The sequence below is a fragment of the Myiozetetes cayanensis genome, unplaced genomic scaffold, assembly GCF_022539395.1.
Source record: "Myiozetetes cayanensis isolate MyiCay16 unplaced genomic scaffold, myiCay2020 scf2-11, whole genome shotgun sequence".
In the NCBI taxonomy this organism is placed as follows: Eukaryota; Metazoa; Chordata; class Aves; order Passeriformes; family Tyrannidae; genus Myiozetetes; species Myiozetetes cayanensis.
Genome location: NW_026087411.1, coordinates 13,445,318 through 13,468,611, shown reverse-complemented (window position 1 = coordinate 13,468,611; position 23,294 = coordinate 13,445,318). Strand labels below are relative to the sequence as shown.

Sequence of the window (23,294 nt, the reverse complement as noted above, 5' to 3'; positions counted from 1 at the left end):
AGGCTTCTTAACTGGGTCTTAAGAGACTGGCACAAGCCCACTGTAAACTACCTCATTGCAGTTGGAAAACAGCCTGACAGCTGCTGATGTCTCCTGTGGCTTTGCTTTTTTTTCTGATCAGAGAAAACTGAAGTAATATAGTCCTCGTCAATAATTGCAGTGCTTAAAAATCTTATAAAGGGATTTCTATTCTTCCCTCCGGAGATAACTTTTCAAAGGTTAAATTAGTTTTACTTGTGTGTGCTTCAAATATCTCAGCTCCCAATAAGGATCAAGTTTTGTTTTAAATAAACTGCTAGTTTGTGTGTTGCATTGGATTAGCACCTTGCCGAATACCTCCTCTTTCAGCATGAGCTGGACACTACAAAGCAGTCTGGGGGACTCCAGCTGGACTTAAACAAAAACCTTCAAGATATCGACCTAGTTGGCTAGTTTAATTCAGAGATGGGCCCTGTCTTTTTTTGTTCTTTGTGGTGAGCACCTGAATTTAACAGCTTTGCTGTGCCATCTTACTACTCAGCGTAACTGAAGGAAGTGGTGGGAAATATTGTGTAGAGGTGAATGGGAGTTAGGGACCCAGGTATCTTCTTTAGTTCAGTGTGCACCTGATTTCAAGAAGGTCTCAGCCTAAAATATTCTGTCTATACAGATGGTTCTCACACTGCCAGAATGCCAAAGGAATGTGGTAACAGGAAGACCCTAGCATATGAGAAGGCTGTTTTATGGAAGAAACAGTTTTGTAGAAGTATGGACAGTAAAACAGTAGTATTTCTCTAGCTATGTGTCAGTTTTTGTCTTTAGCTGTTTTGTCCTAGGTCTAAAAAATAAGTATTTGACGTGGAGTAATCACTTGTGCTTACCTTGTCTTGCAGTTGTATTTACCAGCTAGTCTGAAGACACACAGACAAATGGCTTGTGAAGAACAGATGGAGGTGTCACCTACAGAAATTGTTCAGTTAGTTTGAATAAATATATTCCATATTATTTTTTGTGGTCACCATGAGCCTAAGATATAGGGTGCAGTGACAGTGTCTAGTTCAGATGTGTCTCCTAGGATAATAGACTTTCTACTGGCTAGACAAATCAAAGTTCCTCTTTCCATAGCATTGTCTCCATAAGTGCTGCAAATGTCATCCAAGTAGATATCAAAGTCAAAGGGAGAGAAACAGACTTTTAATTTGTTACAGTACTATGTTGTCCTTCCTGATAGTCCTGGGCCTTTCCCAGAGGAAGTGCTCATGCTTCATTAAGGATGTAAGCTTTATTAGTATAGACGTCATCAGGTTCAAGTGTTAGGAGAAGTCACTGCTTGTTAACAAAGGCCATGGCCTTGGATAATGCAACTGTTCTCCTTACTGAAGGCTGTAAGTCAGTGTAGGTGATACTGTTCTCCTTGTATATTCTTTTTTTTAATCATCCTGATCCTGCTTGGAGATCCTGTGTGATGCAATTCTCCCTCTCTAAAGGCTAAAAAGGAGAGCTTGAGTTGCTCTGTTTTCAGTAAATTCCTTTTGCTTTGTATTCAACCACTTATCAGAGAAAAAGCCTAGCTGAAGTTATTTCATAAATCTGTAACTTATAGTCAATTAATCCACAGCCTGCTATATACAAATAAAACTTCCCTTCAAGATTTCTTCTTCAGGTTTCAAATACAAGAAGTGCAGCAACACAGTGTATGCACTTGTGGAAATTTTTTTCCCTTTCAGGCAGGATTGCTATTAAATAAAATTGTTGTTTATGGCTCCAAGTATGAGTTTCAGTTCCTTTTTACATTAGAAGTGTGAACTTTACTTCTTTTTATGCAGGTTTCTTTCTGCATGATAGATGCAATTGGGAGGTGATATTTCTACTAACTTTCTTTTCCTGTCACCTTTATTTTATCCAACAACACTTCCTTCTCCAGTAACTATTAGCTAAAACCTTTCTTTCTCCTATTCCCTGACAGCAGCTGAGAGGAAACTTGAATGAATTGATAATGGTACAGCATTGCATTAATTGCAGCTGCTTCTTCATTGCATTGGCCACTCAGGCTTTCCAGTTCCAAGCAACACTCCAGTAGCTCTGAGATGCCATTGAGGATAGTATTTAAATATAGATGCCTTAGGTATTTACTCTTCTAGTTACACCACCGTGGCAGATACTGCAGTGATCCAACATATCTCTGTGATTTGTGGAAAAAAAATAACCCATGCTGTCCCAATGATTTCTTCATTTAGGCTAACTCACAGTTTACGTAATAATTTACTCCAAGGTTTGCATCACCTCAAGTCATTTTTCCCTCGTTCCCTTCTCACCTTCGTTTTTAGGCATGAATTTTCTGAAATCTGTTCCTGAATATACCCAAAGGTTGCAAGCACTTGAAAGCTAAGTGTGGATTCTGATCAAAATTTTACAAATGGTTTCCATTTTATTAAGGAGTCAGATTGAAGACCATTAATAAAATGGAAACTCTGCAGCTTAATCTAACCTTGATATATTTCCAGCGTAATGCATCTGCTTATAGCCCTGTCACCGCTGGATCTGAGCACCGAGAGCATTGTTGAATACATTTTCATACCTTTGCATTTTTTTCCCCACCATCCCAAGGAAAGCCAATTCTCTGCTGTTCCAGGCATCTTTCTTTCCCTGACTCTGGCTAGGATTAGAATAGCCATGCCAACCTTTATTTGATACCCTCTTTGCTACTAAATATACAGTTTATTTAGTGGAAGAGGAGTGATGTAGAAGGGACGCTGAACTTGCAGCAGATTTTGGAGATGAATAAGACTGGGTACCTGCACAAAAAGTTGCTCTGTTGAGCAACTCCATAGCGCAGCTGTATCCAAATAATAAGCAGGGCAGAAACCTGCAGGTCTGACTCATAAGATTTCATTTCACGAAATTCAAGTTGCCCACCACGTTTGCCTCTGCTGGAATTTCTGGTTTACTATGAAGTTTATGTGGATCCTTGTGTGCACCAGTGGCTTTTCTTCCTCCAACCTCCAAAAATTGTTTCCCTGGTTGATGTGCAGAGGTGACCTCAATTTTTAGGTTGCACGTTGTCTGCAAGTCTGAATGGATGGATTTATCACTGAATTGTGGATTATTCCTGAGTGGTAACTACCACACAACTACAAAATATTATTAATTAATGTAATTACTTAACAGTTGGGATTAGAAAGTGGAATCAGGGATATTACAGGGCAAGTGTTTCTGCAGGCATTCAAAACATGTTTCACCCAACCCTTACTGAGACTGAACCTGACCTTAGAAATGGATTCAGTAATTGGCTTTGCAACACGGATCAAACGTTTGGGGGTGATGGCAAATTTGCTTGCACTTGCAATTTTTGAGGTGCATGCTTGAAAAAGCCCAGTTTCCTCTTTTGCTCAGGTACTACTGCAAAGCCTGGGACAAAGTCCTTTCGGTGGCATCAAAAGGGTCTCGTCTCTCATGGCATCAGAGCACCAATCTCAGATTCCCTCATCTGAAAGTGGCCTCTAGTTATTACACGAGTAAAAATACAGACGATCTCTGCCAGACATACACGGAGACTAGGTGTCTGTGCTGACACATCAATACAAAGAACTGTTATCAGAGGAAAATTTCTCCTTCTAAACCTGGGCTTAAACTAATATGAACAGACATATAAAGGCCCCAGTGGGTGACCTTTGTTCACATGAGAATATGTCTGCTCAGGGATTTCTTAGTTCATGTTAATTGATTGCCTGATGGGATTGATTAACTAATTGATTTACTGTGGTTTGTGATTAAACACAATGATTGGCCTAGGGTAATTTTCAAAAGTTTTTGATGTGGAAAAGAAATTTGGAAAAATCCGGCACTAGCAATGATAAATGTTTTTGAGTGCATCTCCAGTGTCTTATATCAGATGAATCCTATTGCTGAAGGTGTAAATACTTGGCATAGGGAACTCTGTATAGGCTGGGTTAGAGCAAAACAAGCAGAGGAGAGGAGTGAATTTACAGCATTTTTGTTAACCTGTATTTATTGCTTATACACCTGCTTCAAGTGTGTGTTAATAATACCGGTGTGTGAGGTATCCATCTTCCCTCTTATCCTGACAGGGTCTGTGTTTAAAATCATTGTCCCTTCCCCTCTTTCTTCAGGAGTGGGCTCCTAATCATTATTCTTAGTGTGCTTCTTCTCCCCCCCCCCTTCCACACTGCATAGATACTCCCAGGGTTCTTACCATGGAGGTGCAGAGAAAGACACAAAAACCTTCTCGGGAGAGCGGCGTTTCAGCAGAGTAGCCCTGGTGCTGTGGTTCATGTGTGTCTCTGCCTCCTGGCAAAAAATGCCATTTAGTGTGAGACACCAGAACCAAAATTCAGATCTGTATGACAATTTTGAAAGCACAGTCCAAGCGCCTAGTGGATGCAATTGAAATGGCTTTCCTCTTCCTTGTATAAACTAGTTTCAAAGAAATCGTCTTGTAGACCTACAGTGAGGGCGCAGTAGGCTTTCTGTTCACACTCTGGGTATTTCTTGGTACTTGGGAGACTCAGGAAAAAAATAAATATATACATTTCCTATTAACCTGTTTTGAAAATAGTCTTCCCGTATCAAAGCATGTTTAAAAAGCAGATTGCATTTGATAGCAGTAGCTAAAATGCAGTAAGAAGCAGCCTTTTGATCTGTTGCAAATAAACTCTTCTGCAGATAAATGCGTTACAAGTGTATTTTTGTTCATTTGCTATCAAATTTAATAACAACCAGTGGAATTGAGTTCAACCAAATGGTTTCATATCAGACTTTGAATACATACTTTTAAATATTAAAAGATAATGATTTGTATGGCATTGTTATATAATGCATTTCTTGTCTTCTCCTATGTGCATGTGACGAATTCCAGTCGATAAGCCCAGGACTCTGGAGTCAGTTGTCTGGCTAGTTATTAAGATTAAGATAAGTGCTGAGAAGGGAAAGATACAGCACATTGTACTGCCCTGCTGGGACGGGGCCACCTCGGATTCCAAGTGTAAACAACACATTAATTCTCCCTGGCTTATTTCAAACCCGAGGTGTACACTGTAAATATTTGGGAAATATGATGGAAAGAGTGTGGAAAGTCTTTTCTATTTTTTTATCCATTAACTGTTATTACTAAAAAGTGAACCTTGCCTCCCCCTTGGGTCCCAAATCATTATGCGTCTGTAAAAATCCAAGACTAATTTCTGTTAATTACTTATGAAAAGTAACGTTTTTCTCCTTACCCAAGCCATAAAAAAGCAGACAGACATTTGGACGGCGTTATCACCAGTCGCTTCATGCTGAATGTGCCACAATAATAACAACATAGTTAATGCTCACACAGCAAAGTTCAGTTAGGATTTGGGTGGGAAAAAGGGGGCAACAGGACTAGAAGACCTGAACTGCAGAATACTGAAGCTAATGTAAAGTTTCCTTATGACTTCAGTAAACTTTGAATCGGGTCCAAAATGAATGTTAGTGAGGTCAGTGCTTTCTGAGCATGCTGGAACTCATTGCTGGTTTCTCTGTGGTGGAACCCTAAGGGCATCATGCTGCCTTTGCCAAAGGGGGAGAGGGACAAAGTTTTCTGTTATTCCAAAATATTAATGAGATTTTAAAAACAAGACAAATTTCCTGAAGTTCAGTTGTTCATTCTCACTGACTTAAACATGAGCTTTGCTACAAATCGTAGTCAATGCCTTCAAGGCAGCAAAGTTTATCTTGTCTATAGGATCACTAGAGGAGTGATAGAAAGCAGTAATTTAGGAAGTGTATTGAAGCTGTGTGCAGTGTAATGTCGACCACTGGGTAGCAATTAATTTTTGTTAATGAATTTAAAACTAGATGTATGGAAATGGTTACATGAAATGTATATGCTGCTAAACAGCTAACTAGTCCTTGGGGTCTGCATTGTCATTATCTGTATGTAAATCATTTCAGTGAGCATAATCTAATGAGCCAAAAACTGCACTGAAACTTTAATTGAGATTTGCAAGACACTTTTTTAAAAACCTTATGCCCTGCTTCATTGTGTAGTCCTTTCAATAAAACTGTGTCTATCCTCTGATTAATCACATCTTTGGTGAAGACAGTTTGTAAGTTTTATTGTGTTTCCAAAGGGTTATTTCTAAACTGTGGGAATATCCTACATTAGTGGAGATAGGAAATTAAGGGGCATTCGAAACTATTCAAGAGAAACAAGAAACACAGCTGAAAGGTCCCCAGTGACCCCTCCTAAATCTTATGTTTCTTATGTGGTGGGAAATATATAATAAAATAAAATAGTTACCTGTTAAAGGCTATCTGATAAAACCATGCAAACCACTTTTTCCTGAGCATCAGAAAGTTCTATTACTGAATTAGAAGCTGTCTCTTTCCTTCATATGCTTGTTAAATCATTGTGCTTCCTTAGCTCCCCTAAGGTATACACTACGATTTCTTCTTAACCAGCAATGAAGATAAATAGCTCTTGTATCTTTGCTGTTTACAGTTATCTTAAGCAAAACCAAAAATTAAAGCAGAATCGCTGCAGCATCACAGTTTCTTATGGAATCCTGAATAAAGGGAAAAAGTTGGAATACCTCAGAAAGGATATATAATATGTGAAATTTAAAATATGCATGTGTATATACTTGCATGTAGATTTATAAATAATCACCAATAGAACTCAAAAAATGAGTAATTAAAACAATATCTAATCTTGATGTGCTGTAAGCAGATAAATTAAATGTACAGAGTGGACTGGAATATTTGGAATACCATGCTCTGTTTCTCACCTCTCTTTTTCACAGCGTGGGTATTATATCATGGTTGTGTACATTCCAGTTAGCTGCAAGTGAGAAATCACTGCCGAGGTCGCTGAAATGTCAGTGCCACATACGCTGAGGACAAAAATGGATGGAATTCCCTGTTATAACTGTAATTATCAAACCTCATATGATCCAAGAGGAATATGTGTGTGTCCCATATGCTTTGTACTGCGGTCTAACAGAGACACTGCCTGGCTGAAAAGCCATACAAACAAACCTATGTCATAACCTATTTTGGATTTTAAAACACTGAGTAAGTTTAGTCTCTGGCACACACGAATGGCTTTATGCTGTATATTCACTGAATACTCTTGAAACCAGCTATGTGTTTTTTAAGCACTTCAGCTGAACCCAGTACGGTCTGAAATACCCAGGTAGTTAGCATTCCTGCCAGTTTGGTATGATGGAGACCTTTACTTGAACTGACCTCAGAAGGAACAGAAGCCTAATTGAGGCAGCCCTAGTTCTAGCTCTCTAGAGGTGTAAAACTGCAAATGGTATCTGGTGCATGCATAAAAAGGTTTACATAGTGGAAGAGGGATATGGGAAGGAAAAGAAAGACTTTTGTTCCTCCACCTTTCAGCAGCCTATTCCCCCTTCCCTCTGAAGCTTCAAGAAAAAAAAAAAATCCCATCTTAATGTCATTGCATGGTAAAATAATAAGCAAAATAAAAAAAATAAATTAAAAAAAGAGAAAGTGCACCCAAACAATCAAGAAGGTAAAATTAGGACAGTACTTGGGTGCTTCAGGGCTGTAATTAAAGCTATCTAGACAAAAAGAGATATTCTGCTTCAAATTTATGTTCTGAGAAGAGAAAAAAAAAAAACAGCTGAAAGTGAAACACAGCAAAAGAAATCCGTAATTCAAATGTATTCGACTTGCCCATCAGAAGAAATGGCATTAATTCAGGTACCCAATTACTGTAATGTGGTTCAGAGCACCTCAATAGGTGTTTCAATCTCAAGCCAGGACTAACATTTGTAATCCTTTAAATGCACTTAAGAAATTGATGTTACAGCCCCACAATCTGTTAGGGGCCTTGCTTCCTGGCTGATTGCAAAGTATCCCACCATTAATTGGATCATCAGAATGTGATCCGCGTTCTGGTCCCCGGATTATGTAAGACTGACTTTGCTCTGACGCGCTGAACCAGAGGCTTCTTTTGCTGGATATTTTGACCCTTAATGTAGATAAGTGGTATTTTTCATCAATCTTAGCTTGCATTAAAAAAGGGAAATGTCAATTCAATGTGGGGCGTTTAACTTAATTCAACGTCTTTTAATTTAATACCTTGGAAAAGTTAGTCTGTCTCCGACCTGCCGGATACTTCTGCTGATGGAATGGTTTGCGGACCAGGGCTGGAAGCACGTCGTTCCTGTTTCATAACATGATCAGGTCCCAAAAGTCTCTTCATGCTTCATCCCTTCATGAAAGGGAAAAATGAAAAAAAGAAAAAAAAACGCAAACCAAGCGGCAACCTGGCCGTGCTTTGCTGTATTGGTAATGAGTTTCCTCAGCTCCTTTGGACTGTTCCCTAATGACTGCTCTACATGCCTGAGGGAAAAGAGGCAAAAAAATTAATTCAGTGTTTACTACCTTGTTTTCTTCTTGGACTTCAGGTTTTCTTGGTTTTTTTTGTTTTTTTTTTTTTTCTTTAAGTCTGTGTGTGTGAATTGGAGTGCTTTGATTAATTGGCTCAATATTCTTAACATGTTTTGTTGCTGCAATAACAGCTGGTCTGGAAATCCGCTACACAGACTAGACCCAAAATCCTGTTGAAAATAAGTGACATTTTTTTGACAGAAGGAGACTTTATCTCAAAAAAAAAATATATTAGTAGAATAGGAACAGGACATGTCGTAACACCTTTTTTTTTTCCTCTCTTTCTTTCCTTGTACTACATCATAAAAGCCCTCCTAGTGATTCTCTTCCTAATATTGAGTGTATTTGTCCCAGTGGTACAGACAGAAGTTCAAAGGCGACTGCAAGGTTACTTTTTTTTTTTTTCCCAGTGAAAACAGTAAGCTTCTAAGTTTTCTGAGCATTACAATAGGCATCAGACTCGAGTCTTACCATGGCTTTGGGAAAACCAGTACAGAGTATGGTGTGTCTTGGCCTCATGGTTTTTCGGAGTGAAGACGTTGAGGTGTAGAGGATAACATTAGGCATCATGACCAAGGCTTGATATTTCTCCTGTAAGTGATGGTTAATAATTTTGGGTATGGCAATGACTTCAGTAAAATTAGTACCAACTCCCTACATTTATTTATATATTAAGTATATGTGTGTGTGTGTCAAAAATCACTGGCAGTATCTGAGATTTTTGGTGTTTCAGAGAAAGAGCAACTCCTTTCACCTGTGTCACGCAGAGGTAGAAGCTTATGGAAATCACTTGCAGCTGAGGCTGGCTGACTTAGCTCTCCTTTCTTTTGTTTTCTGTCAAGATCTCAGTTTCATTTTTCCAACTCACCCCTTTCCCCCTTTTTTTGCAAGTCATTTAAAAAAAGTGCCGTAATGTGGGCATATAGTGCTGAGGCACATCAATGGTGAGGGGGTGGTTGGATTTCATGTTCACTGTCGTCTGTGGAGACTTTTTTAAGAGGTCTTCAGAACTTTACAAGTTGAGGGGGAAAAAAAACCTTTTAAGGCAACACCTTTTTTTCTTGAGAAAAGTGTTCTATCCAAAGGAGAATCAGGTGGAAGAAGGTGGCTCTTGTATTCTCCCAGTGTCTTGCTGGCCAGGACTAATTCAAAGTCTGCTGTTTAAGGGAAAAAATGTCAAAACTTTGAGGCAAGGAGTTTTAATATGAGGTTTGGGGCAGTCTTGCCAGACATTTCATTCATATGTTTTTTGCAGTCACTTATGATGAAGCTTTCTTAGCATGTCAGAGAACATAACTCCATAGCTCTCCTTGTTTTAGTCCAAACTAATTAGGTTTTGTAGATGAGCAGAATTCTTAGATTAGCCTTCTCACTGGATTCAGAGACAATAAGCACATATGCATAAAAAGGCTTTTGGTGAGAGGTGTTTTTGTGATCTTGAACACAAAAAGGAAGAGAACCAGTGTGGTGTTTGGGTGAGCTGACATGAACAATTAAATTGTGCACTGAGCAGGAAGAGGCAGGTTCTGGTGCTGGGTTGGGGGGGTTTGGGTCCATGTGAGGTTGCTGTTACTTAGACCAAGTCTGTGGCTCATACATAAGTGCCTGACCTTGCCTTTTTTTTTTCCTCTCCTTTTTCTCTTTCTCCTTTATTCCTGATATGAATTGAATGGGCAGGTAGATATATACAGTTCTGGTCAGCCTTACTGGCGCTAGAGGTGATATGGTGCTACACTAGGGCAGGATAACCTTTAGGTTTAGGCTCCTGGCTGGAGCACAAGAAACATGTGTGTTCCCAGCAGCTCTCTGGCTGGCCTCTTCAGATTGCAGTTTTTATTGGTCACGGTGGTCTTCTCTCATTGCACTTGTACGGCTCCTGGTGCAGGAGGATCTCACCTGAAACAATAGATACCGCTGAAATGTAAAGAAGAGCCCTGGATAGAAATTCCCATGAGCAGGTGACCAGCTTTCAAAAATATAATACATGTTTCACGTTGCAGTATTTGAATCTCTATGTTCTTCTTGAAACTGCCCCTGTGGATAAAGAATGTGAGTTCCTCCTGTAACATTACGTACTTGCTACATTAGCATGCAAAGAGAAGTCCAAAGATGTATACTTATTTATATATTATCCATGAGGACATTGCACCTGCCTCAGCTTAAATATTTTAACGAGCAGTGTTGAAGGAAGCTCGTTTGGCCGTGTTCAGTCCTGGTATAAACAGAATCACCTTTCCTGAAGTGAGTGAAGCTGTTTCTACTTCTGCCAGACCTAAGTTTAGATTGGAGACTTCCAGTCTCACAACTCTGCTAGTTCAACACTGATACAAAGCTCTTTTATGAAAAGAGAAATATAAAGCAATATAGGCAAGTCTATAATTACTTTGGCCACAGAACAAACATACTGTTTCTTCCTGCTTGGAAGGGCCTAACCTTCTCTAGGGAGAGTAGGAATCTGTGATACCTCCGGTATTGATAGCATTCCTACAGCAACTGCTTTTTCCAGGAAGCTTTGTACTAGCATAAGATGCTTCTGAGTTATTCCATTGTATGGAGGGGAAAAGAAACCTTCTGTAGCTTGTGGCGATGCCTTCCTGAGGAATTGATTTTAAGCACAGAGAGTGTATCTCAGGGTGTTTTGCTGTATGAAGTTGCATTGGAAGTGCGTCACTTCCAATCTGTTTAATTGGAGTCTTGGGTGACACTTCTCTACTGCCTTATCCCCAGATAGAAAGATGATATACGTTTTAACTTTAAGTACACTACAAGGTTGGAAAGTAAAGTTCAGTTTGCTATGAAGCAGATATATTGGCTTCCCATGCTTTGAAGACAAATGGAGACTCATCCATCGCTGCTATACCAGTATGTTGGTACTGTTTCAGGCTGCTTTGGGTTAGGATTTCAGTTTGCCCTTCCTTCCTAATGGGGTCCCTTGATGGAGAATGCCATCCAAGTGCAGGATGGATGAGGTGCCCTAAGGACCTGTATCAGGCTTGCCTTTTAAGCAGTTCCTTGCTGAACTGTGAACTGGACTTTTCTTGGAGTGCTGTGTAAGGATATGAATTCAACTTTCAGACAAAAAAAGGGAACAAACACTGCATACAGCAGTGTATGTCAGCCTGAAAGCACACAGTTTGGTGACAGTATTCATAGGCATCTAAAATTATTTTCTTGTAGTGTCTTCAGTATTTCCCAGGGGCTCCTTCCTTTGTTCCAGCTCCCCGTGGAAGAGGCTGAGAAAAATGGCTGGCACGCTCACTTGGGCCACTGTCAGCGCCAGGCTTGCAGCAGAATTAATTCTGTCCTCTCTAATGACCGTCAGTTACCTCACTGCCAGGGAAGGGGCCCCCTCCGTCTGCAGGATCATAGCAACTACGTTTGGTTACGCAGGACAACATGCTGTGAAGGCTCCAGTGTTTCTGCTTGCCTGTGTGGCTGAGAGACATGGGCTGGCTTCTCTGCTGGGTGACACTTACCTGTCCCAGAGTGGGTTGTGTATCGACAGCCGGCACGTCCGATGCTAAGCGTGTTACTGGTTTTGTTTTTTGATTTGAAAACTTAAGCGCTGTGTTTCCTTCACGTTCTGGGGGGAAAGTTTAAAAGAAAGTTGGTAGGATGGAACAAATCCACGTGCTGTATCCATTGTGATCAGGTCCTCACCTGGAGCTCTCGATTCCCTGGGAATATTTGTTTGCAAGACCAAGTGGGTATCTATAAATACCCAGTTTTTTGCCTTGGGATGCATGCTTTTCTGGGATTGGACTCCTGTCTGAATTTATGAGTCCACCTTTCACACAGGTCCAACTTCACAAATGCAAATATTTTTCAAGGCAATGTTGCTTAATTTCAGCGAATTCAGACCATCATACACAGTTTTCCAAAACAAATGCCCTGTTTCTGTATCCCAGACTTGCACTCACTATGAACTTTACCTGTGCATTTAGTTGGATGCTGTTGCTAAAAATGTAGGGCAAAAGCATCCTGTAAGGGAGTACTAATGAGCAGATTTTGGTATGTTGTGAGTGATAGCTCACATGTACTAGGGTGTGAAGCTGAGCAAGTGCCTTTTAAATGGTTGGTTTTGGTTTTAGTGTTGAGCCCAGCTGTTCCTTGGAAAACTCTTTACAGTACAGTAATTTAGAGTGTAATGATCTCGTATAAGGCAAATGTGAATCACAGGTGAACTACTTCTGAATGATGGCAAGGGTGGGAGCACTTTGCCTGCCCTTGTCTTCCTCCTCTCAGTCTCTCATTCTCCTAGACTTTTTTTCCCTCCCACTGATTTTTTTGCAAAGCAGGTAGGCACGTTCCAGTATGAGTCTGATAAGCCTCCTATGTACTGGTTAATCTGGTTCTCATGTTTGATTTTAATGTCTTTTTTCACCTTGCTTACCCTAAGAAACCCATACTGCCTCAAGTAGCTCTTAATGTCCCAATAAGTGTGTGTCATAGAGTGAGAAGCAAAACAGAGAAGATGTCTTCATCCAAGATTTGGAAGTGGTAGGAAATGACCTCTTACCCTTCTCTTGCTTTTTAGATCTTTAAGCCCTAAGCCACCCTAAATCTACTGTCCCTATAAAAAGCTGCATTTTAAAAGGCTTTAGGAGGCTTGCTGACCTTGCAACCTACTTTGTAAGGAGTCTGCACCCACAGCTATTAAACAAAATTAATTTCAGCACTTTTAAATTGTTAATCTTGCAAAAGACAACTTGCTTGCTCTCCAGTGATCCCACAGGTCATCGTTCTGTGAGCTGCAAGCCATCACCAGGGTTCATGGCTCTCAACATCATGAGAATGCTTGTGGTCTCCCAAATGCCTTGCAAAATTAATTCCTCTGCCCTCCACGTTTTTCCCCCAGAAGCTCTTTGAGATCTGGGCTCTTTTTGAGCTTGTTGTGTGTAGCAGCTATTCACCAGTAGCCATGACACAGATTATTCTTATTTTAAGGCTATTCTATCCTAAATCAGTTGCTTCTCAACTCATGGGAATGAACTTGGGGTAGCAAGACATGAATTCAGGTAGGAAATGACAGTTTTGTCTTCAGAATGTTAGGGATTCTGTTGTCTTTAAGTTATGTTTCTCTGTACCCACGGGGCTGATGTTTTACTAGGCGTTAATTTGTGTTGAATCTTCTTAAGTGTATTTTTTTTCTGCCTGGCCATGAAACTCAGAAACATTTGCCTTTTTTCTTCCAGGTGGCTATACATATGAATGCGCTGGGAGTGGGGGGAGAAAGTGCATGCTGTATCTGGTATTGTTGTTGTTGTCCCTGCTCCTTCCACCTCTTTTGTCTCTGCCACTCAAGCCAATTTCAGCCATCCGCCGACTCTCATTTGGGATAATAGCCTCTCTTTTTACTGTTGTCTTGTCATGTTTGATTCGGCAGCACAAGGGTTTTAAATTAGCCAAAACGTTTGCATGCTGGGCTTACTCCGCTGCCACTACCAGTTGTAGAGCCACTAAACCACTTGATGCTGAAATTGATGATTGCTCGGAAGGAATAAGAAATTGTTGGTGGCTACCGGGAAGATTCATTCACGCCGAGTCCCTTTTAAGAAACCTAGGGGGGAGGGAGAGAGATTTCCTTCAGTTTCCTGCTGCCTGGCTGGTGGTTGCATTGTGCTTGTGCCAGGTTCCTGCTGAGTGATTACAGCCTTGCTAGGCTGCGTAGTTCCTGTGATTTCAACATAAAAACAGAAGAAGAAAAATATAGAGGGAAAGGAAAGGGGGGGGATAAAGCTCCGAAGACTTGCGGTTCAATTCAGTAAGGTAGAATTGTGATGTTTTAACTCACTGCCCACCTTTTAGTTGTTATCTAATTTATCCCCCCTGGCTAAAAGTTTACTTGTTAGAAGTTTTACCCAGTAGAAGAGTCTCTGTATCGGCCTACCTGGGTTGCTGGTACTAAACTAAAGCGGTTTTTAATATTTTCTGGATTAAAAGAGATCCATCATCAATGGGATCAGAGATCACCAAGAAACTATACAAAACTTCTAATAACACCACCATGTCTCCCCACAAATGCCTTTTACTTGTTTATATTAGTGTTTAAAGATATGGAGGGCCTGAATTTATAAGGGAAAAGAGGATGACAGCGCTTGAGAAGCTGTACATAGAGAAAATAAACATAGGAATGAATGTGACCGATCGGGGTTGTACCATGGATATAATAATTTCAGAACTACATGTAATCACATATGCAAAGTGAGAGAAGCATCTTATTTCTATTGAGTGGATTTCTTTCTGAAGAGGGAGTATTTTGTCATTTTAGTTTAATTTTCATGTTCTACCACTAACTCCTGGGTTATGGTGATCATAGGGAGTCAGATGGTCAGAAAGGTCTGTAAGAGACCCATGGACCATGGTTCAGGGTTTCCAAGTCCAAACACAATCTAACAGAAAATAGTAGCAATTGTGATTTTAAAACAAAACAAGCAACCAAACCCTCTGTTAGCCTATGCAAGTTTCCAGACAGTTAGAAACACGGCTTCAGATGTATAATTCATTATACAGTGTCACAAATAAGACCCTAAATAAACACGTGGGAATACGATTGCATAGCATCCAAGCCAAGAAAGATGTTCTCATTGGATCTAATATTGCTAACATTGTTGTTACTAATATCCTAGCCCTCTTTTTCCTGATTACTAAGCCATGTGTTCTCTTGCAAAATATGACCCTTTTCTGCCAAAAGGAAAAAAAAAAATCTTGTAGATTTGAGGGTGTTGGCATTTACCTTTATTTCTCACATGTGTAATAAATCCTGAAGAAATCATGTGAATTACTCAAGCTCTAAAAATACAAATCTAACTAAGAGGCCGAATCTCTGGGGCCCAGCAGTGGCGTGCTGTTGTGCAAACCCAGCTCTAAGGGCTTCTGTCCATGCCAATTAACAGTAGATTGGAAAGCCAGGCAACCATGATGGGTTTAGTCCTGTTATCTAACTGCTGCACTGTTCAGAATTGCTGATTTCCCTGCAAAATCATGACAGATGTATTACAGGAAAATATATTGGTCGAGTAGCTAGTGAGAGAGTTAATGCAAGGGATAATAAGTAGCTAAGGCTACATCCTCCAGCAGACTTTGATGTGGTTTGATAATATATGGGATAGGTCAATCTGCCCTATTAGCAAATGTAGCCAGTTTATGCTCTACATACAAACTAGAGATTTGATAAAGCACTAAATTAGTTTTCACAAGGTATTAGATGTTAGATACTTAATGGGATCATCATGCTTTTGCTACACTTGGTTAAGATGCGTTCTGTAACAGAAGCATGCGGCAGCATGACATTTCACCAGGAGAGGAAGCATGTCTTGTGACTGAATCACGAGTCTGGGAATTAGAACGTCCAGGCATCGCTTGGCTTCTGAATTAATCTGTCTTACTTGCAGAGAGGTTTCTTTTTTTCATATCTGCAGAAAGGGACTGTGTCCTTCCATTTCTTCTTTGCCTCCTTGTGAAGCTAAGGCACCACTGTTTTTCTATCCTTGGGTGCCAGTAATCATAATTCTGTGAAGCTTCAGTTGTATGAGACTAATACTGTCCCACTCAGTAAGTACTAGGAAGGTCCCTAGACTTGACTTCAGAGATTTTACAGGTTCAAGCAAATCTGGGTAAGAAACTGTAATAGGTTGTGAAAGGAGGAGCTCAGGGTTTTGATGTAGTGCTCCACAGCTGCACTCTGCGTTTCCTCTGTGCCAATAGTTAACTGGTAATTTAATATGTGAACTAAAACCAATAGTTTAGTGAAGCCAGTAATGTTTGTGTAGTCAAAAATCCGTTGGCAAGATACGTCATGTGAGCACAATGTCCTTGCCTTTACATACTTTTGTCCCTATTCTACCAGTGGGGAATGTGGGTGAAGAAGGCAACCTTCCTGAGGCTGCATGGCAAGTCAGTCTGAAACAGGTCCTTGGTTTGAGCACTCCCTTTATCTGAGCTGGTGTTTGGTCCACTAAAGTAGGCTGTTGCTTTGGTTACTTGGTAACACTTTTTTAAGCTTTCTTCCTTCACTATCGGAGAAAGAGCTGTAAAATTACCTCTCTTTATTCTTCTTTCTTTTCTTTTTTTTTTTTTAGCACTGTGTTTTTTGTCTTGTTAAATAAAAACCTAAAACTACTGACAGTAGTGTATGCTCAAAGCTGCCTTCAGAAAACTATGCTTTAAAACGCATTGAGTGTTTTGTATTTCTCAGAAAGATCTAAATTTTTGCTGATTTTTGTTTTCCGCAGTGTTTACAGATACTGTTCTTAAATACGTTTGAAATGCATCATTTAACTTTTTCTAACATCTTACTACATATGCAAGTAACCAGTTCTGAATGACCACTGCCAGGCTTTACACTTTTAGCACTAGGGGAGACATTCCTGCCTTTTTGTGAAATGCAGCAAGAGTGTCATGTATAAAATGATCCTGTTTGAAAGGATAGAAGCCATATCCCAATATAGATCACAGTGGAAAATGATTCAAAATTACATGACATCTTCTCCCCCATTTACCTCCTTCCCTCTCGTTCTCTTCCCTTTCTCAGCCCGTTTCCTAGTTGGGCTGTGGTAAGAAACACATTGAATATTGTGACAGTTTACTGTTACTATAATCCCTTTGCATCTTTCATTAGCATGTTATTTATAGGATTGCAAAAGGGCATTGGTACCACTCAGCCTCTGAGGTGGTACTACTGGTGTTCCAAGGACTGAGTTGATTTTAAAAGGGACTGGGTTGAACTCTGGCATCAGTAGCAAGCTTGCCTAGCTCCAGCAGAAACCTGTGCCACACTTTGGGCTGAAATCCCATGGTTTAAAACCCGCTGAGGCCAGCGTGGACTTTAGATGCTTGTATAAACAAGAAGACTTTGCCTCGTAACTCCTGCTAAACCTGCACCTGATGAGCTGCTCGGAGCTGGAGGACTGCGTTTTCCCTAATAAATTCCTTTTTTTGAACCCACTTGTTAGTCAAGCGTTGTGCACACTAACTACAGCGAGGGCCCTGGGCATAAATTACTCTCGCGTGGCACTGTCTCCGAGCAGCCCCCCAGTTATGGATTACTTTGTTCTCGACTTGACAGGAACATAATTAGAACTGTTGATGAAATCTACCAAATTGTTCCTCCGTGGCCTCAATGGTCAGGAAATTTGGCTGAGTCGTATTTGTCACCGACGTAAAGGCTCTAAACACTTCATATTAACTATGTTATTAATGTGCCCTCTAATCTGTCCGTGAATTGGTAACACTTGGAGGGAGCTTGTGCTCTAATAGCACCTTGTGATGAATTCATTGTAATGCTGTTCAAAAGTTTCTGGAGGGTGGGAGAAAAAAAAAAGAAACCTTTAATAAAAAGTGAACACATCTAGGTAGTTTCTTTTTTCTGTATGTGCATTTTTATGTTTTGCAGTTTTGTTTTGTTAAATTGGAGATTCATTTAGGCTTTACATTGACAGACCGTTTTCTGTTCTATAGGATTTGCTGACATTTGGGCTGTTTCATTGCCAGAGGAGACTTTGTGTGTCCCAAAGGAAGTGAGTGATCTGGCCATAACAAATCCTGCCAAAATATTTTAACACCGTTACGATTTTCTAATGCAATGCGTAGTGAATGTGACTAGAAAAGGATGGTGAGTCCATGAAGGGGGTTCGCTCCCTCTCCTCTGCGATTTGTCTGGTGAAACAAGCACACAGGAGCTGCTGGGGGATGGGGGGGGGGGGAAGAGACCACAGCCAGCAGTGGGGGGATTGTTTGCCTCCTGAATTTTATCACTTCAGACACAGTAATGGCTCGTGCTTGATTTTTAAACCAACCTTTTAAATTTTGGCCCTGTTCTTGAACTTTCCTAGAGTCCAGGGTGATCAGAGGCAGTATTTTAATTATGTTTAAAAAAATGCATTTTGGCTGCTGTAAATGTTCAGTAAGTTTAAAAAAAGGAAATGTGTTAGGCACTTATGTATGAGAGAGAGATTAGTGCCTGAAGGTCCTAGAAGTTGACAAGCTGCTGTCTTGGGTAAAACAAACTTTTACCTTCAAAACAAGGGGTTATCTCATACTTCTGTATAGTTTTGAAGAACACTAAGATGACTCTTAACTATATAAGCAACTGTGCTTAAAGTGCTAGAACACAAAAGTAAAGAGTTATCACATGTAGTGTTCAGGGGATGAAGACAATTCAGACAACCCTATGATTAGCTTAGAGCTGGAAGTATAGGAAAACAAAAATTTAGATCCCTGAGCTACTCTCTAAAGCAGCAGGTAAATTAACTGCTGGTTTTTAGCACCTTGGTGATTTACTTCTGTTAAATTTATCACCATCTACTTCCCTCCCTTCCCCTCCCCTGACCCCACCAAAACCTAACCCAAATATAAGTAAAGTTAGTATTTGGTAAACATTTTTAAACCTAAACCAACTGTTCAAATTGCACTGACTGCAGAATATTGGACATCATCTTATGCCTGATATAAACATCATATTGGATTACTCTGGCAATTGGCTTCTGTACCAGGGTAAACTCATGTTTCTTTGGTCATTTTACATACTTAAGAATAAATAAAGTAGCTGGACATGCATACCAGCAAGTTTTGCTGAAGGTAGGAAACCTAATGAGAAGTAGAAAAGTTGAGTATGACACAACTTTGGAAGTTGCTCCGCTTGAGCAGATCCTTCCACTTCTACTGAATGGCCCCAGGTTTCTGACTGGGTTGAGCTATTCGCCCCTGACCTGTGTTGTCAGGAGCTCAGATGGGCCTAAATAAAGGCAGACCTTTTCCTGTTGATGGTGTTTCCCACTTGGGTGTTTTTCTATTTGTTTGAATACTGAACAGAACTGCAAATCCTCGAACTCATCTCCACAACCCTTATACAGGTTTTGCTGGGCTCACACAAACTACCTCTTCCCTGCGATCACTCTATATGTTATTTCCCTGGTCCCGGGGCAATGATGCTGTTACCAGCAGGAGAGAAGTGTTAGCCTGTGAGTTAGGACTTACTTTGAGACCTCATTTTATGAGCTTAATATTTGTAAATGAAATGGGAATCCAACTGCACTTTTCTCATGCAAATCTATTTCTAGTAATGAGCAATTTAAATTTGGGGTTTTTTTTAATATGTAGTTGCCATCTCTGGAAATCAGGATCAGAATTCAGGATGCTCAAATTAGGTGTTAGTGCATACAGATATTCTGTTGATGAATCTATTCTTAGAAAGAAGTAGACCATTACTTTCCCTGAATCTGTTTCTTTCCACTTCTTTTTATCTCTTTTTTTCTCTCAGTTCATCTTGTCTAAGTTTATTCTTCTATTCTTTAATTCCAGCTCACCCTCTTATTCATTTCTACCAAAGCCATGGGCTCTTGAAGGGCTTTCTAAATTATTAGATCTTGTTACTTATTTGCAGTGTGTTCAAAACTGAATTACATTTTCTTTTGTCATGGTCTTGTTTTATTACTGTTCTAAAATGGGACATTTTGGGGTGCATTCTTCCCCAAAAGCATTCTTTATGCTGTCCTGGCTGTACTTCATCTGGTTTTCTAATATGCATTTGCTACTAAAAATTTTTCTATAAATGAATGAGTATTGTATTATCCTTGAATGTTATTAATTTTCCTGGGTTTGGGGATTTTTTTAGTTTCTAGTGGAAATGTCATGATATGCATCGTGTACATACAAATCTAATTTGTCATTCAGTAGACCAAAATGCATGAAGCGGAGCTTAATCCTAATTTCACTTGTTGTTTAAGAGTAGGAAGTAAAATTACTACTGTAGAAACCAAGGCACTTACTCAAGGGAGGAGGTGAGGAATGGGAATTTTAATATTAGAACTGGGTCCTGGAATATTAATTTGGTAAAACTGTATGGTCTCACACTGTCAGCTGTGGAGAGCATATGCTGGGAGATGCTCATGTTTGAAATCAGGTTCCATAGTTAATCATTCTAAGAAATAGACTTATCACTTCATAAACTCTAGGAAAGACTGTTTTCTTTTCCAAACATTTAAATTACTGAGCCGTTTTACACATTAAAACCCAATTATAACTTATATGGTATTTCAAAGAGTTTTCAAACCTATTTCTTTTAGGAACTGTGCATAGTCTGAGGCTTTTGCACTCAGTAGTTCATATTTTAAACCATATCAATTGTGGGTGTTTTTTCCTACGTAGGTAGGGTTTCAAGAGCGTGAAGTGACCAGTGAGTACAAACCCCATTCCGTGAGTTACCACCATTAGAACATGCTGCATGTCCCCTAAAACTAGCAAACTGAAATCCCAGTGGGGGCCAATGAGCTTCAGAATATAGCTTAAAATACTTTTTTTCCTTTCTGTAATGTGATAATGACCAGGTTAAAGTAAAGGTTTATTCTGTCTGTTTTCTGCCACATTACGCAGATTGTGTGCAAAAAGCATTCAGAGAGAAATAAAAATCAAAGTGTATTGCAGGATTTTAGGGAACGAGACGTGCCTGCTACTGAACAGAAAAACTTGATTTAAACACCTTCTGGCTTCTTCTGACCAACTTAGTACTTGAGCTAGACATCTGTTTAAAAAAAAAAAAAATACTGTCCAAAAACTCCAGCATATTCATCTTCCTCATTTGCATGCTGATCAATCAGCAGAAAAGTGCGTGTGAATGAAATCACACTAATTTGGTCAGGAAATGACCAATGTGCTTGTGTATAAAACAGGAGCCAGGGAGTCTGATATAAATATGAAGACATAAAAGATGCACATGACACTAGTGCCACGATGAGACTATCTTACCAAAGGCACTCTTTTCCTGACTATAGCAAGTTATTCCCACAGCTGTTGGGAATTAATAGGATGGTGTTTGGTAAATATTATAGTTCCAAATCAAGGCTTAACTACCATGGGTAATAAGGAAAATGAGGTTTATAAAATGGAAAAATTCCACTTTAAAGGCCAAATAAGAGAGAGAAAAAGGTTTCAAAATCAGAAGCTGCTTTATAAATACTCTTATGGACCCAGGATCCCTGTATAGGAAGAAACAAAGCTGATTGCTTTTACAAAAAGAAATAAAAGGGGATAGGTGGTTTCTCACCCACTAACACCACTAACTCTGTATCTTGCAGTAGAGCTGAAGTTGAGACGAGGCCTGGTGCTTCTGTTCGTGAAGAGACTGTATGAATGAAAGGTCGCAAAGATATTAGAATTTACTAAGTAAAGTCATACTTGTCAATGGCTTTTCTTGCTATATATTTGAAGTTCAAGTGCTTGTTTGCTTTAGTTAAGTGCTCTGAAGTGCTTTTAAAACTGTTGACCCATTTATATAAACAAATTGAGAAACTCATTGATAGTCTTCCCAGTCAGAGTGTATTACTCAATATTTGGATATCCTTCCTTGAGTCCAAAAACGATTTGCAGTAAGAGCTTCTAATACATGTGAGTCTTTGTTAATGGAGTATTATATTATCACATACATTGCCAGAAATGCAGTTTCTCAGTTGCACACAACCATGAGGAAATAGAGGGGAGTCAAGTAGCTCAGAAACTTATTTATCCAGAACTTAAGTGGGACTTGAGAGGAAGAGTAAGCTGGAGGCCTGATTTCCTTTTAGAATATTTACAGTAGAGAATTAATGCTTACATCTCTCTCACAGTTGTTTTTTTCCTCCTGCTCATCTTTGCTTTGCTAACTCAGGAATCTCTTTTAGTGCTCAGAGTCAGGTAACCAAGTTTAAACACGTTCTCAAAACGTGGAAGAATCTTATTTGTGCACATGTGACCATTTACAGAAAGAAAGGAAACTACCAGCACTGACTGTTAGTGAAGGTGAAGACTGGAATGGTATTTACATGCTTCCCCACAGTGTTCCCTGCTAGTCAGTACTGTAGTGCTTCCTTGCTAGTTGTTCTCGTGGTTACAGCTGTACCATCACAACTTGGCTCTTCTGGAGTGATGTCCTTTAACATAACAATACCACTGTGATACTTGGCAGCTTGAGGATGTCGTAAAGTTGAATATTAAAAGTTAACCTTTTTCATATGGCTAAAGAAATAAGCAGTATTTGGTGGGATTGCTGGACACACCTTATCCAGTAAGGTCAGGGCAGTTATCTAGAGAAGAAAAAAATAAACTGAATGCCATCAGCAACTACCCCTCGAAATACAATTAGCGTGAGCAATAGGGATGTAGCTGAGTGCTATCTTAAAACTAAACCAGCATCTTTCATTAAAAAGAAAAAAGGCAGTTTGTCTTAATAATTTTAATCTGCATATGCTGTCCTTTTACCTACCTTTTGTACTGTCTGTGAGATTCAGGGTATGTCATAAGCAGGTGAATTGAGATCTGTTGCTAATTTAAACTGCATTTAATAAAACACAAGTTTGAGGTATCTTACAAATCAGCGAATGTGGCATAGTTTGAAGATTGCTTTTGTCAAGTTTGATTAGCTCAAAGAGAAACCTTTTCTAAATATTGGTTGAGAGATTAATCAGGCAATGTAAGACCTTGAATTATTCCTCATCACAGGAAAACAACATAATGTATTATCAGGAAAATGTAACTTTTGAGGATTTAAAATTCATGTTTTAAAGATTGAACCCAAGGTAAAACTTTCAGGCTGTGTTTTTCAAACTGACTTGTAATTTTTCCATATTATACTTCACTTTCTACAGTGTATTCCCACATTACAAGCTGATAGTACCAACATCATTACGTTGAGGAATGTTCTCATTATTGACTCCATTCTCAATTAATTATAAGTTTGTCATGTTTTAATGAGTAGGATTAAACTTTCCTATTCCAAATATATGTCTTGCGTTGCTTGCTTAGAAGCTTTCTAGAGAATGTGGTTGAACCACTTCTCTGAATCTGTACAAGGAAACAAAATATTCTTTGTACACATTAAAAAGTATTTACCATATTTCCAAACACTTGTAGAAAAGATTTAATAGCTCTCTGCTTTG

At 39.5% G+C, this 23,294-nt stretch overlaps 1 protein-coding gene across 18 annotated transcripts in view; it reads left to right on the top strand.

Moving 5' to 3' along the window:
- The window catches only part of ESRRG (estrogen related receptor gamma), a 398,323-nt gene that overhangs the window by 147,726 nt on the left and 227,303 nt on the right, over positions 1-23,294 (top strand). For 4 of the 18 annotated variants that reach the window (XM_050315150.1, XM_050315140.1, XM_050315153.1 and 1 more), the window contains one exon: positions 17,845-17,903. The exons of 12 other annotated variants lie outside the window; for them this stretch is intronic. Coding sequence is in view for 4 of the 6 variants with exons in the window: in XM_050315140.1 (XP_050171097.1) it covers positions 17,845-17,903 (59 nt within the window). In the remaining 2 variants the exon portion in view is untranslated. Of the gene's footprint in view, positions 1-17,843; positions 17,999-23,294 lie in introns of those variants that run through there. 2 more of the 18 variants (XM_050315146.1, XM_050315147.1) reach the window with 2 other exon arrangements.